Raw genomic sequence first — 15,078 nt, forward strand, 5'->3', positions numbered from 1 at the left:
CCGGAGATTCCAGGTTCGACTCCTGGCCGAGGAGTTTTTTTCGCAATATTTTAAAATTAGTTAGGGGGGTATCCGGGGTTTTTCATATGTGAGATGCAAATCCAGCATCCCGTATGATTTTAAGAATTGAGATTTCAATTCAAAAATACTTGTAAAAATTTACAAGTAGAATTCGTTACATGTATATATATATATATATATGTACACGCATAGTTTCCGCACAAACATCCTGCGAATGGCTCGGCCTTATTTGATTCCTGTTGACAATTTCACGAGCGTTAAGTCTTTATATATTTTATAGTTTTCCAAGCGTTTTTCAAATTTAAAATACCGTTTCAGAAATCTGTCGTATCGCTGTCTATAGACAAAGCCAGCTCGTCTGACCAATATGTTTTCCACGAGTCCCAAGTATCTCACTTGATGATTAACCCTCTCGTCGTCGAACACAACGGGAGATTTTACCTCGTTGGGTTTAATGCATCTTACGTAAAACGGTTCTTTGCTCGTCAGATTCTTCACCAGCGCGATCATGGAGTTACGGAACAGCGTACCGGCGGTTAAGGGTCTTTTTGTCGTCTAAAGAAATAGATCTAGTTACACATGTTTCTTATATCGCGCAAATAAAATCTCGCGCAAATTACAATTTTAATGTAAAACGTATATTCGTTTACTTTTAAAATATTCTGCGCTCCCTCCGGCCACATTTTGCTAATTATTGAATTACTGCTGTTGTACAGCAAACGTTTGAAGTCTTGGAAGAGCGTGTCTTTGTTCTTATCGAGAAAACCGTTAATGTTGTAAATCACGTCGCCGGCGTAGTGCTTGATCTTGAACTCCGTTCTATGCTCCAATTCTTTATCCATCGGCTTTAATTGTCGAGAACTATAGTGTTTATGGTCCGCTAATTTCTTGTCCATCGCGTCGAGTAGCATCTGGAGAAAGCCAGATTTTTGTACCCGTTATTTTTTTTTTTTTTTTTTTTTTTTAATTGATATTAAAATAATTTATGGTTCAATTCGTATGTCTTCTAATTACCTCGTCTGTGACTTTCCCAACGTTGAGACAGGCCTCGTCCATAATCGCGATCATTCCTTTGTGAGCTTGCTCGACCAAGTCGCAGATGATCTGATTGTTAAAATATTCAATATTTTGCCAGGCTATTCCCTCACGCTGATACTCCTCCTGTTCTTGTTTCAGAACCAATTCTGCGACAGAATATTTAAAATCGCAACAATTTCTCACGTCTGTTTTCGATTTAAAAAGTGTTCACGCACACTCACCAATAAAAAGTTGTTGCAATTTTTCGTTGCAATAATTGATGCAAAACTGTTCGAAGCTATTCGCGTCAAATATTTCAAAACCGTAGATATCGAGCACGCCGATCAACGTTCCGTATCTCTTAACGTTATCGCTGTCGTTAACGTTGATCGAGCCGTTGACGCGCGATACTATCCATGTGAACAATCGCTCGTACACAGCCTGAAAGATTCACAAAGATCTCTTTCAATACCCGACGAGAATCCCACATCGTGGAAAACGTCGCAATCAAAAGTCAAGAAAATAAATCCAGAGATGAGCGCGCGCAAGCTTTTTAACGCAATACCTTAGCCAAGGCGTCTCGACCGTACTCGGCTTCTATCAGAGTGTGATTCTTCTGCATGAGCTCGCCGCCCGCCGCTATGACTCTCTGCGATAGAGCGGTGCTCAATTCTTTCGTACTGATGGACAGCAAGTTGGCTGTGTCGTTCAAAGCACTTTTGTTTTCAATCAGAAGCTTGTCGTCGTTCAGTCTAAAAGTGATGTTACCCTGAAAACAAAAAAACAAACAAATGATTAAGCAACGTCAAGAAGATATTCCGATATTATGTTACGACGATTACGTCAATTATGTTACCTACCAGGTGCAGAATACCGGCGACGACGTTCCACACGGTCTGCGTTTCGTTCGAAGCGAATCCGAGGGTGGCCATGGCGGTGTTGACGGTTTTGTAATCGCCTCGGTCGGAAGTGGTGGTTTTATTGTTGTTCTCATTTCCGACGAAGTAGTAAGCGGCCGGGTCGCGAACCAGACGCAGCTTGTTCAATTCGGCTTCGCTGCAGCCGCTCAGTAACTATAATAATAATCAAGCGTGATACAGATTTGTCTCGTTAGATGCGATGTTATAATTTTGCACAACCGATCTTTGCAATAACGTCTAATACACAGCCGCGTCAGAACATTACGCAAGACATTTATCAAGCAGCTGCGAGCGAGCGAACCTACCTGATAGAAGCAGTGAAAGTTGCGCTCGCCTTTCTGCTGATAAACCACCCGCGACTTCTCGAGAAGATAATTGGTCACGTGGCCGCCTACGGGATCCCCCTTGAAATCGAAATTGATGTCCATGTACTTTCCGAATCGCGACGAGTTGTCGTTCCGATTTGTTTTGGCGTTACCGAACGCTTCGAGTATCGAGTTGGATTGAATCAGAATGTTCTTCACCCTGGAAGAATGCGGGAGAAACGCTATAATACTTTTTTATTGTTTGCCTTGTGTTGCAAAAGAAAAATATTCTTAATAATAATTATGTTTTAATCATTTTTTAATGTTTTATAAATGACAGTTTGTGCGAATTAAGAACTTTATGTAATTAACGATACCACAATAATGATTTTTTTTTTTTTAATACATTAGAGTCAATCTTATCGCGTATAAAAGACAGATTAGATAACGAGAGCTGATACAACAAAATTGTCATTTGTTTCTTGAATGAGACGATTTATTATGTCTACCTCTCGATTTCTTGTTGACCGCTCAAATTCGTCACGGCGGCGATGTACTTCATGATGATCTTGCTGGCTTCCGTTTTTCCGGATCCAGATTCCCCGCTTATCACTATGCACGTGTCCCTGCCCTGTTGCTTCATCTCTTTATGCACCGCATCGGCGATCGCGAAGATGTGCGGCGGATTTTCGAACAGTTCTCTGCCTAAAACAAGATTCAGAATCAAGAAAACTATTCAAAAATACGGGAAATTCGAAATTATTTTTTTAGTTTAAAAGAAATCGATAGGGTAAAAGACCTAATTACTGTCACCTGTCCAATTACTGTCACCCTAAGCTATTTTATTTAAAATATTAAATAAATCCTAAAAAGTTATGCATGAAAACAATCTAATATAGAATTTTAAGTGCAATTAATATAATAAAAAATCCAGCACTCAACATTCTTGTCTTATTTTCTTTCATTTTAGGGGGTGACAGTAATAGCTCTCGCATCGTTCTTTCTTAATTATTAAATTTATAAATAAAAATAGAGATTTTGAGAGGCGGTATTATTTTGTTTCTTATATTAGAGACATTGAATAATACCAGATACGAAGAAAAACACATGTTTTTGATAAATAAATAGTAAAAACAATTCGCTAACGCCTGAGTTTATTATTCAGGTGACACTAATTGGGTCTTTTACCCTATAACGACGCACTTCAGCGCGTACATATATGCGTATTTTGATTATATATACCTTTATATTTATTAATGTACTGCGCATCGTAGATATTGGTGCTTCTGTAAGGATTCACACTCACGCAAACTTCGCCGATGTACGTGTAAATCTTTCCCCCATTAAATCTGCAAACAGTGCGGAAAAGAAAAACGTGAGAATAAAGTAAATAAGTGAGAACGAGAATTTTGTTAAAATAAATTATTTTTCATTTTCGAGACGGGGTAATATAATTCTCAGAATATATATTTTAAAACACGTACTTTTAATAATTTTATATTGCGCGCGCGCGCAAAAGTACGTGTGACATAACGCACAAGATAATTTTCTTTAGGAAAATTCCATGTTTAGCTTTCGTGTTTCACGACAGCTTCAACAATTTGGTTTTTTGTCAGCTTTCCACGAAGATATAAGATTTATCGTCTTGGCAATCGACTCGAACAGATTGCCGATAATATATAACAATGAATCACTTTTTTACTCCAACAATTGCGCGCTTGCTAATGTAAAAATAATCACGTCTAAAAGTTGACGTTAATGACATCATACACGATAATTAGTATACACGATAATTAGTTTTGTCTTTTTCAGTTTGTACATTTGATACTTGTGAGTAAAAAATATCGAAGATGAAAGATAAATGAAAATAACACTTTCTCTCTTAAAAAAAAAAAGATCTCAAAAGATCTCAAAAAAAAAATCTCAAAAGATCTCAAGAGATCTCAAAAAAAAAAAATCGTTTTTTTAGATCTTTTGAGATCTTTTTTTTTTTTTAAGAGAGAAAGTGTTATTTTCATCTTTTGAGATCTTTTTTTTTTCTCAAAAGATCTTTTTTTTTTTTAAGAGAGAAAGTGTTATTTTCATTTATCTTTCATCTTCGGTATTTTTTACTCACAAGTATCAAATATACAAACTGATCAAAGTTGAAAGAGAAAAATAAACTTTGAAGAAAGTTCTATATTTAATTATTCAAAAAAAAAGTTAGAACATTATTTAAAAAAAACACACATTTTATCGCCCGTATAACGCACAATACTTGTTGCGTTGTAGATAATTAGTTACAATAATCGCGTGTGTGCGGCTCTCGCACACACATGACGAGAAATCCATACAATTCATACTTGAAAATGACGATGACTCATCGCCAATCCGATAAGGATTACGCGAGCCGTATAATATTCATGGCGCGTGTCCTGAGATACGCGTCGTTTTCTTCTGCGAACGCTCGCTGTTTGAGCATCGCCGCTTTACTTGGCGTCTCGCGTTGGCGTCGGATACGATGTATCAACGTGAATTGGCGGTGTTCAAATTGGTCAAAATAATCAACGCAGGTTTCACGTGAAACATATTTCACCAAGATTTTAGACAATTAATTCAATTTTCGAATAATTTTACGCTACCAATATATAGCTGAAATCCTTTATCTCTCACGCGTGTGCATTTTCTCGTACCCCATTATCGTGAAAGTTGCCGATCGATTTGGCGAACGGCAGGAGAGGGTGGTGGTCATTTAGTTTCGTAAAAACGCACACACAGACGGAAAAAGTATCCGGCGAACCTGTTTGAAATATGTAGCGTAAGAAATGAGCTAACACAAAATACATCGAAGTAGAATATAACACGTGGACATATAGTTACGCTCGCATTACGACACGAGCTGCGAGCTGAAACAAAAAGTCTACGATAGATAAGTTCTGTCCATAGAAATTACTTTCCGTAGATTAGATAACGTTGTAACACCCGAGAGACGTAAATAGTACGTTGTCACTGTTCGTTGTCTGTCTTTTGGAAAATTTTTCTAAACGAAATTACAATATCGAATGTTTTTTTTTTTAATCTCATCGAGATCGTTTAATTTACATTCTCTGAAAAAATCATCGCACTTTACGTCCCGGTTAATAATTGTTTTTCGATCTTATTTCTCGCTCGTTTTTTATTTCATTTTTTATACGATTGTTTTCCTCTATTTAAAAAAAAATTCTACACGTATCTAATCGGAAATGTCGAATTAAAAACTTTCTTATCCGATCAGACGTTTCTCACCGATTAATTGATCGACTCGTTTAACGCGACCCAATAAAAAAAAAGTATAAATATCTATTCGTGAGATTTCCCGTACGCGTTTATAACATGTCTGTCGAGCGCGCGATGAATCAGAGCGTCATTCATCTTTCTTCGTGAATTATACATTTCTCGATAAAATGCGTCACGCGCGTGTGAGTATCCGTCAACCTTCGGTGCTTGCAAGCGTATCCAGAGAACGTGTATATATATATTTTTTTTTTTTTTTTTTTTTTTATACGATACAAATTTTATCAATTTTCAGAATTAGTACCAAGAGAAAGCCGCGCTCTCTCTCGCTCCGTAAAATTTTTGTTCCAGTTTCGCTAATATTCTTTCTCAAGAAAGACATGTTTTCTATTTTTCTTTTTTTTAAATCACACGATTATAAATTAAACAACGAAAAAATTAATTCGAGTATGTAAAAAAATTTATAAAATTGTTACCGACATATATGAGTTCTAGAATTAATGTCTGTTTTTTTTTATCCTATATAATTACATTATTAATTCTATCTATCTCTCTTTCTCTCTTTCTCCGTGTGCGGTGTTCTCTGATTTTTGCGGCGTATGTGAGTCAAAATTTAGCGTCTACATTGAACTTCAATTTTTGAAAAAAGGAAATTTCGGACGCATAGCAGCGTCAAAGAGGCATCTACTTTTTTTCTTACTCCTTCTTTGAGCCTATCAGAGCCTATTTTGAGCCTGCAATGCGCAGTCCGAGCTGAGAATTGAACCCTACTTTAAAACCTTAGCAGGAAAAAAGGAAATTTCGGACGTACAGCAGCGTCAAAGTAGGATCTACTTTCTCTCTTACTCCTATATAAAAAAAGAGGAATTGAGGTTCAATGTAGACGTTTCTTTTTTTTTTTTTTTGTATATACATATATATGTACACGCATTACGTGTATCGCTTTGCGGTGGAAAAGCGCAAATGTAACATATTTTCCACCGCAAAGCGATACACGTAATCACGCACATGTGCAACAGGTACACGCGCATATTGCGAGATAAATTTGTCATCTACAAGTAACGAACCGGCACGGAAATTGCACCGAATCCGCGATGTCTACACACAATTGGGGTAACAAATGACAGCAATGAAAGTGCGATTGCACCGACTGCCAAATGGCGCTAATTGCAGTTAATTTTTCTTTTTTTCGCGCGCATCTCCGTGTAATTTGGAGAAGAAATAACAGTGTTTGCAGATTCTTAAATAGATCCGGACTATCATTGACCGAGATTAACCGACGAAGGTTGTTTCCGTTGGGAAATGTGGCCTCGGGCGGGGATGTCTCGTCTTCACCGTCGGCGAGACAAATTAGAATTCGCGACACATCGCACGTAATCAGAGAAAAAAAACACGATGACAATATTTTTCATGTTTTTATATTAAAACACGTAAGAGATAAGACGGAAGCGGACGGCTCAGCGGAGAGATATGTTACTTCATATTTCTTTTCTTCATTATCTTTCTGTGTAAAGTTAGTCCAGATTTGCTTCACGCGCATCTCTCTCTGTGCGATTACTTATATCATATTTTTCGTATTAACGCAGTTGACAAGGTCAACCGCGCACACGTTGTAACATTTAATCCTCTCGCTCTTTATTTTTTTTTAACAAGGAGAAAGAAAACTGCAAAAAATTGTGATTAAAATTTTTAAATTTCTCGTCTTTCTTTAAATCCTTAAATAACTTTTAAAGCGGCAAATTGTTTATATCTTATACATAATGTTATACAAATTATATACACGTTACGGTTACGCCGTATAATATTTATACATATATATTAGATCTACCGGAAAGTTCTGTCCGTTTTTGGAATAAAACAAAATACAAATTTTTCCAAATTTTTCAATCCTATCTTCCGAATATGGTCCGAAATGGTTTGCTGAGCTGAATTAAGCCTTTCTACGATCTCCGATGTTGTCGGAAAAGGATCTTGTTCCAACATGGTCTTAAATTTGGAAAAATTTGTATTTTGTTTTATTCCAAAAACGGACAGAACTTTCCGGTAGACCTAATATTATAGTACATTTTTTTCTACTCTTTTTTTTCGAATTTAATTTTAGAGATGGAAAAACACATCCACTATATAATCTATGTAATCTTGTTATCTCATTTATCTATACCTCTCATTTATACCCATCTTATCTTTCTTTTTTTCTCTCTCTTTCTCTCATCCACCTATCCTTTTACTATCAGTACGAGCGACCACCTGCTGACGCACAAGCCACGCCCTCTCGCGAGGAAACCGAGGAATCGCGACGCGTGCGCGCGGACGAACGCTCCCCCGCCGCCGTCTACCTGTCATCGCGTCCGCGATTATTCCGCAAACTTCAAAGCCGGGTGGTTACCTCCGGACAGGGCGGAACAATTTAATATGGGCGGCGTACCTCGTCTTAAGATTGTCCACTACACGCTCGACGGTGATCTCGTCCAGCAACACAAAGTCGCCGATGCCGACGTCGTCTTGGTTCGCCATCTCTCTTGTGCACGTAACGCGCGCGCGACGCGAGTCTCGCAGCTATTGTTATTTATTTATTTATTAACCGCAAGAACTTCCACCAACGAGACCACTCTCAACCACCACACGAACAACCACCGCGCGCAACCGACCCACGCGCACTAACGGTTGACTGGCGCGCGTGTTTCGTCGGCGGCCGACTTAGCTATCTCGATTCCTCGAGGAGTCGAGCGAACGGCAAATGCGGTCATCTTCGGATCCCTCGCGTCACCTCTCTACCCCACCTTAACGCACTCGGTGATTGGTCGATGACGGTGTGTCTGAATACTCCGCAACCCCAACTCCGTAGACAGCGGAGGTAAGTCTCGAGGTGGGCTCCGGTGTTTTTTTGAATCGATTTGATGGGAATTTAAATCGGTCGCCCTCCCCTCACCCACATTCGAGTGTATTGGCACGTAACAGACTTCTCGTACACTTCTCGCGTATTCACTTTATTAGGCGATTTTTGGCGATCGTATGATACATATACCAAAGTCTACCAAACTATAATTTGAAGTCACTCGAACTATAGTTTGGTACACTTCGGTATATGTACCATAGGATCGCCAAAAATCGCCTTTTGTCAGACCAAGTGTCGTCAAATATTTCGCTTTACTTATTTCTGGATATTCACGTGTTAGGATTGAATAGAATCTAAATATAAATAAAACAGAAACATCCAAAAATAGCGCGAGTTGCGCAAAATATGTAACAATTTATAAGACGTGGTCGGCGGCGGGTCTGCCGCTTTTTAAAGAAAAAATGAGTATTTCTAATAATAAGAAAAGCGAGAGAGACGAATAATCCGGCTAATACACCTTCGAGACGTACGTTCCTGCTTGCGAGGAACGCGCATGTGCGTTCTATGTCGTGTCAAAAGGAAGCGTGTAATGTGTATACGTTGTGTACACACAACACACGGGTGCGCGCGTCGTATCACTCTTATTTTTGGAAACCCGACTGTAGAGAAGCGGCCAATTGAGCCTGTCAGTTGCGCGGCGAGAACGACGTTAGCTCGATAACGTATGTGTGTTTTTTGCGCGCCCGATCGACAACCAGTGTGCCCAGTTTTGACTCTCTTACAGCACGCTGCAGCAAGTGGAGGGGATACGCACACAGGCAAGCAGCCGTGTACATGTGCGCTCGACGCTTNAGAGACAGTAGACATATCTCTGTTCTCTTCTATCGCCCGAAGACGGCCGAAGCGTCGAGCGCACATGTACACGGCTGCTTGCCTGTGTGCGTATCCCCTCCACTTGCTGCAGCGTGCTGTAAGAGAGTCAAAACTGGGCACACTGTCGACAACACACACCGAAACGATGAAGATGACGACGATACTGGATTGGGGAAACGAGACGACGTTGCTGACGAACGGCAACAGCAAGTTCGCCGAGAACGGGAAGAAGGATACAACAACGACGCGAATTTGGACAAAACTTCGCATGAACGAGTCGACGGTCAGCCTTACGTTCCTAACGCTGTCAATCTCGATGGTTCTGTGGAAGTTCTGCATTAATTACGGTGAGCGTAATGTGAACGATGACTCGCGTTATTTATTTACTTATTTATTTTTTTTATTATTTATTTTAATTTCCCATTTGAATTTCTGCGAAACGACGGTCTGATGATGCGAGTCGTCGTCTCGTTTCTCTCGGGCGACGTCCGTTGAGGTTATATAGATGATGAATATATATATTAAACGCATGAATTTTGTTTTGATTTTTGTTAAAAGGGCTCTACCCAGCGATCTGAACGATCTCGTTTCCGCAAAAAGAAGAATCGTTTTCCGTATAGTTAAGATACATCGCACGGATTATAGAAACTTTCAGGTTGAACTGTCAAACAAACACGCAGGTTTTGTTTTTTCGTTTCGATAAGAGAAAACTTGTGTGCGTGTGTGTGTGCGCGCGCGCGCGCGCACAAAATTGCGTTGCGTCACAAGGTCATCGTACAAATTTACAATAATAATATTTATATCGATGAAATTAAATTGCTGTATTTTTGTAATCGCATTTTCTTCACCAGTGCGTTTCGTTATTTGTTTCTCTCTTTGTGCTTGTGTCTATAATTTTGCTTCTTCTTGTCTCTAAAATAAGCGCACATTTTTATTTATTTATATAATCAAAAATAATTAATTGTATTTGTATTGGAATGTACTTATCTTACATTTTATGTTTGCCACGCAAAGTAAAATAGAAATGTACAAACTTGAAAAAACGTACGTTTGATATATTTGGAAATATTTACATTCACGTAGGGGTTTCTTTTGCGTTCGAATTGTTACATTTCTGATTGTTATCAATAAAAATTTTTGTTTCTTAACTCGATGTTATGTTAACCATTAACACACACACACACAAACACACACAAACACTTCACGCAATAATACAACAGTCTACCCGAGTCGAAATTTAGCGTTTGAACCTCAATTTTTGAAAAAAGAAAATTTCGGACGTATAGTAGCGTCAAAGTAGCATCTACTTTTTTTCTTACTCCTACTTTGAGTCTATCAAAGTCTGCAATGCGCATTCTCTGATCTGAGAATTGAACCCTACTTTAAAACTTTAACAGGAAAAAAGGAAATTTCGGACGTATATAGCAGCGTCAAAGTAGCATCTACTTTCTCTCTTACTCTTACATAAAAAAAGAAAAATTGAGATTCAATGTAGACGCTAAATTTCGACTCGGGTAAAACTGACTTGCGATATTTCTGGCAGCTGTTGGATAACGCAAAATGCTAAGACAATTAATAATCCATCATTTATTTAAGCTAAGTGATAATATCTCTGTTGCTTTTCATAAGATTAATAATTTCACGTAGAGGTCTGTTTCTTAAAAAAAAAAAAAAATCACCTCAAGTAACAACGTAATCGCTTCGTGCTTGCGTGTGTTAGTTAAGATATTACAAGACAAGGATGATCATCTGGCATTTTTTTTCTTTTTTTTTTTTTTTTACTGCATTCCTGAGGCGAAATTTAAACACGCGATTTACGAGCGCGCGCGTTAAAGTGTACATGGTGCAACATGGCGCTCTCGAGTATATTTTTACACGTGGCCTATTTGGATATATGATACACATTCCGACGCGATCTTTTCTTTTCAAAGCGAACTTCAACGTGTGCGCGTTCGCAAGCACGCGAAATCCGTCCATCGCCCGTGACCGCGTTTCCGAAGGCCGCGTGTCTCTCGTCACTCGAAAAAGCATCTCTTTGTCATCGGTCGTGACGAATCACAAGATGAGAGAATCAGAAAAAAAAAAAAAAAAAAATGATCGGTGTGTTCTCGTTATATTTTATATTAGGTCTACCGGAAAGTTCTGTCCGTTTTTGGAATAAAACAAAATACAAATTTTTCCAAATTTTTCAATCCTATCTTCCGAATATGGTCCGAAATGGTTTGCTGAGCTGAATTAAGCCTTTCTGCGATCTCCGATGTTGTCAGAAAAGGATCTTGCTCCAACATGGTCTTAAATTTGGAAAAATTTGTATTTTGTTTTATTCCAAAAACGGACAGAACTTTCCGGTAGACCTAATATCACATTACTCTCTTTCATCACATTATTCACTCTCGTTACATCGTTGAGAGGAACAACATTGTGTTTTATCCGGTTTAATATGTGCGTCACAACATCGTACGTTTATATATTTATTTATATTAAGTAATTTCTGAAGAGGATCCCACCCAGGGATCGAAACGTCATTTTTTTTAACTTCAGAAATATATATATCAATGGTCATGAGAGCCTAAACAACATCTTGGTTTAGGCTCTCATGACCATTGATATATATATTTCTGAAGTTAGTAACTTTCGGAGCCTTTAGATTCTTTCTCTACTTTGTCTTTTTTTTTTTAAGTAAAGAGAATTTGAAAATTAAACTTACTTCTAACTGTGGTTAGGCTCACAGTGACCGTTACTACACAAAGTTTTTGTATTACTCTCTTTCTCTTCTATCCATTGTGACCATCTTGGTTTATTTTTTAACGCCATCATGTATCAGAGATTTATATTATATTTTTACGCGAAATCTCTCTCTCTCTCTCTCTATACACGACCAGAGATTTATGTTGTTGCTCTCTCTGATGTGAGTTTCTCGTGATCTGCCCTTAGGGAAACTCATGCCGTGGCAGATCAGCAATCGGCACTCTATGCCTTCGGTTACTCAGATGTACGATACAATACCGAGTATGTCCGTTCTATCCAAAGTAGACGTGAAACAATTGTCAGCGGATAGGTTCTTGAACGTCAGTGGTCAGTATGCGGAAACAGCTGCCGATACCCTGGTCTCGGTTTACGGACAATACAACTGGCTGTTGAAGGCGACGATGAGCGGGCTTGTGATAACCAGTTTCAGTTGGTTCATTCTCTACAAGGACAGCAGTATACCCGGCGTCAATCCACCGTCCCCCTTCAGCCCTTCCAGGCAAAGGTAAGATTTTATTCTCTTTTATCTCCGAAAACAATTTAAAGTAAAGTAGTTTTTACATCAAAAAATGTGCGCAATCAATTGATTCGAAGATATACCTTTACCAAAATCTGATATATCAAATGTATTTTTGATCGAGAGACGCGATCCCATAGCGCGCGATAAGAATTGCTCGTTGATTATTATAATAACCTTCATATTTTTCACGTATGATATGTATATATATTTCAGGCTGCGCGAACGTTCAAGGATACAGATAAACTATTTTGTTGGCATGCTAAATGGAATATTATTTTTCATCTACATGTGTCTTTAAGTCAGTCGGGGATATTGCCAAATGTCAAGAAAAATTCATTCTATTTTTTTAAACTATTATCTATTTTTTTTTAATTTACTCACATAGGATTATTTATTCAATTTATTTGTCACAACGTGTGGCCAGTAAACGTCGTGCTCTATTTATTTGAGTGGCATTCGTATGGTGTGTGAAAAATCGTAGGAATGTTATGGAAAACATATGGGGCGTAAATCCATTAGGGCATTTTATTGTGTTTGGTAGTTCGTTAAAATATTGATTTAAAATTTTACTTGATCAGACAATCTTTTAATTTTAATTTTCATTTTTTTAAACTTTTCAAAAATTGAATTTATCTCTCTTTTATAAATAAAACTTTTATAAAAAAAAAAGAGTAAAAGCACAAGAGGATTTATAAGTATTTAATGAAACACGAATCTCGAAATTAAGAAGAGAGTTATACAATATTTATTATTAAGAAGAGAATTATATACAACATTAGTAAAAGAAGTTCGCGGTTTAAGTGAAACAACGATTGGTGCAGATGTTTATGCAGAAAATATTGATCTAATGCAAATTGCGCGGTGTGCGGCAATCAAAATCGTCAGAAGTACAAAAAACAGTCTGTTGTTCCATATTTCCAAACTTTGGACAGTGATCCGTTACTTGATTAAGACTGATGGATTATCGAACTCAGACATGTTCAAACGCCGGCTCCGGAGCTGAAGCGGTGAGCGAAACTTTTCCCCTTTTCACCGCTGTACATGTCTGATATAGACTATACTATATTATTTAAATGTTACTATAGTAACATGTCTGATATAGACTATAGTAACATTTAAATACTATAGCATAGTCCAGCGGTGAAAAGGGGGAAGGTTTCGCTCACCGCTTCGGCTCCGGAGCCGGCGTTTGGACATATGTGTCTGATCTAACTAATAAAAAAATCGATATAATTATTATCGATAGAATAGACTAAGATGTTGCAAGATGCAATATTTTATATTTTCTTGCATATATATTTTAGGTGCTTAAATATAACACGGATATATTTTGCATCACTTTAAACGTGCTAATGTATAGTATTATATTTAATATTTAATGTTCTCGTTCCGAATATTTTTTGTGTCGTGTTTACGTATTGTGTATATATTTATAAATACATAAATTAATATTTAAATTGTATGTTTATACCTTATATGTATAATTATAAGTGCATGAAAATTGCACAAAATGTGTTGTTACACAACGAAACTTGTGCTAATTGAACATATTTTGGAATTATTAGCATGTGTGATTAAATTATTTTACACAAAATACAAGAGATGAAAGATACGTCGCGAAAAACACGGCCTCTATACTTAAACCACGGTGCAGCTTTGATATCGCAAATGTCAAAATATATTTGAAAAAAAATAGAGTTTACGTATTGTCTTAATTTCGCAAGTACAACTTGGAGCAGCAAATATCAGAACTTAGTCGCACACACTTGTGAGAAAAATGTAAATCTAACATTTTTTGCGCGATTACCTTCGTCTGGTAGTATTATTTTTATTTATTATTATTATAACTCGAAAATAAAAACTCCCATGTATTGTTTTAAACAACTAATAAGGTTGATACTTCTTTTTTGTAACATCGTACAGGGATACACACCTGTATCTTGCTTTGTGATTATTAATTTATGTTTATATATGTGTTAATTACTGTATATATGTATACACTACTGTACATGTATACAGCAGTCTCTCTCTCGCACGAAATCTCCTGTACAAGCGCATCTGTGAAATGTAATGCTCCTTATTGAATAAACAAGTTACGTTCATATGTGACGAGTTTATATTCCATATCTTGTTCGTTTTGTTTGTTTATTATCCCGCTCTATGGCGATGCAAAAATGTTAATTCCGATCCCGAATGAAGATTTTTAATCGATCGAGTTAAAATAGCACGCGCGTGTGTGTTGCGCGCTCATCCAAAAGTATCAAGTAAATTTTACGACGACTTTTAGACATCTTTAGGACGACGTTTTGTTTTTTTGGGGGGGGAGGGGAGACGCGTTTATCAACCGAGTTAACTCGGAGTTGGCAAAACTGGCGCTAAAGGCGCCACAACTGTAACGCGCATCAAGTTTGATTTCTGATATATTCGTTGTTCGAATCGAGGACAGAGATGCCAGTTCGCGGACTTTTGCAGCATGCAGCAGCAGGTGGAGGGGATACGCACACAGGCGAACAGCTGTGTACGTGTGCGCTCGGAGCTTCGGCCAACTTCGAGCAGTAGAAGGAGAGGGACATACATAGTCGTTCT

At 37.8% G+C, this 15,078-nt stretch overlaps 2 protein-coding genes across 2 annotated transcripts in view; one reads left to right on the plus strand and one right to left on the minus strand.

Moving 5' to 3' along the window:
- LOC109861787 (myosin-IA) overlaps positions 1-8,508 on the minus strand; it is an 11,424-nt gene extending 2,916 nt beyond the window's left edge. The window contains exons 1-10 of the mRNA XM_020441595.1: positions 7,941-8,508; positions 3,506-3,612; positions 2,773-2,968; positions 2,264-2,483; positions 1,899-2,111; positions 1,604-1,807; positions 1,281-1,479; positions 1,036-1,205; positions 672-932; positions 332-576 (exon numbers count right to left, since the gene is read on the minus strand). Coding sequence (XP_020297184.1) covers positions 332-576; positions 672-932; positions 1,036-1,205; positions 1,281-1,479; positions 1,604-1,807; positions 1,899-2,111; positions 2,264-2,483; positions 2,773-2,968; positions 3,506-3,612; positions 7,941-8,029 — 1,904 coding nt within the window. The 5' untranslated portion in view covers positions 8,030-8,508. The remainder of the gene's footprint in view (positions 1-331; positions 577-671; positions 933-1,035; positions 1,206-1,280; positions 1,480-1,603; positions 1,808-1,898; positions 2,112-2,263; positions 2,484-2,772; positions 2,969-3,505; positions 3,613-7,940) is intronic.
- An 848-nt stretch (positions 8,509-9,356) lies between these two features.
- The window catches only part of LOC109861789 (ATPase family AAA domain-containing protein 3), an 8,600-nt gene continuing 2,878 nt past the window's right edge, over positions 9,357-15,078 (plus strand). The window contains exons 1-2 of the mRNA XM_020441597.1: positions 9,357-9,571; positions 12,159-12,477. The gene's annotated coding sequence lies outside the window, so the exon portion shown is untranslated. The remainder of the gene's footprint in view (positions 9,572-12,158; positions 12,478-15,078) is intronic.

The sequence above is a fragment of the Pseudomyrmex gracilis genome, unplaced genomic scaffold (assembly GCF_002006095.1).
Source record: "Pseudomyrmex gracilis isolate BER0280 unplaced genomic scaffold, ASM200609v1 scaffold_1040, whole genome shotgun sequence".
In the NCBI taxonomy this organism is placed as follows: domain Eukaryota; kingdom Metazoa; phylum Arthropoda; class Insecta; order Hymenoptera; family Formicidae; genus Pseudomyrmex; species Pseudomyrmex gracilis.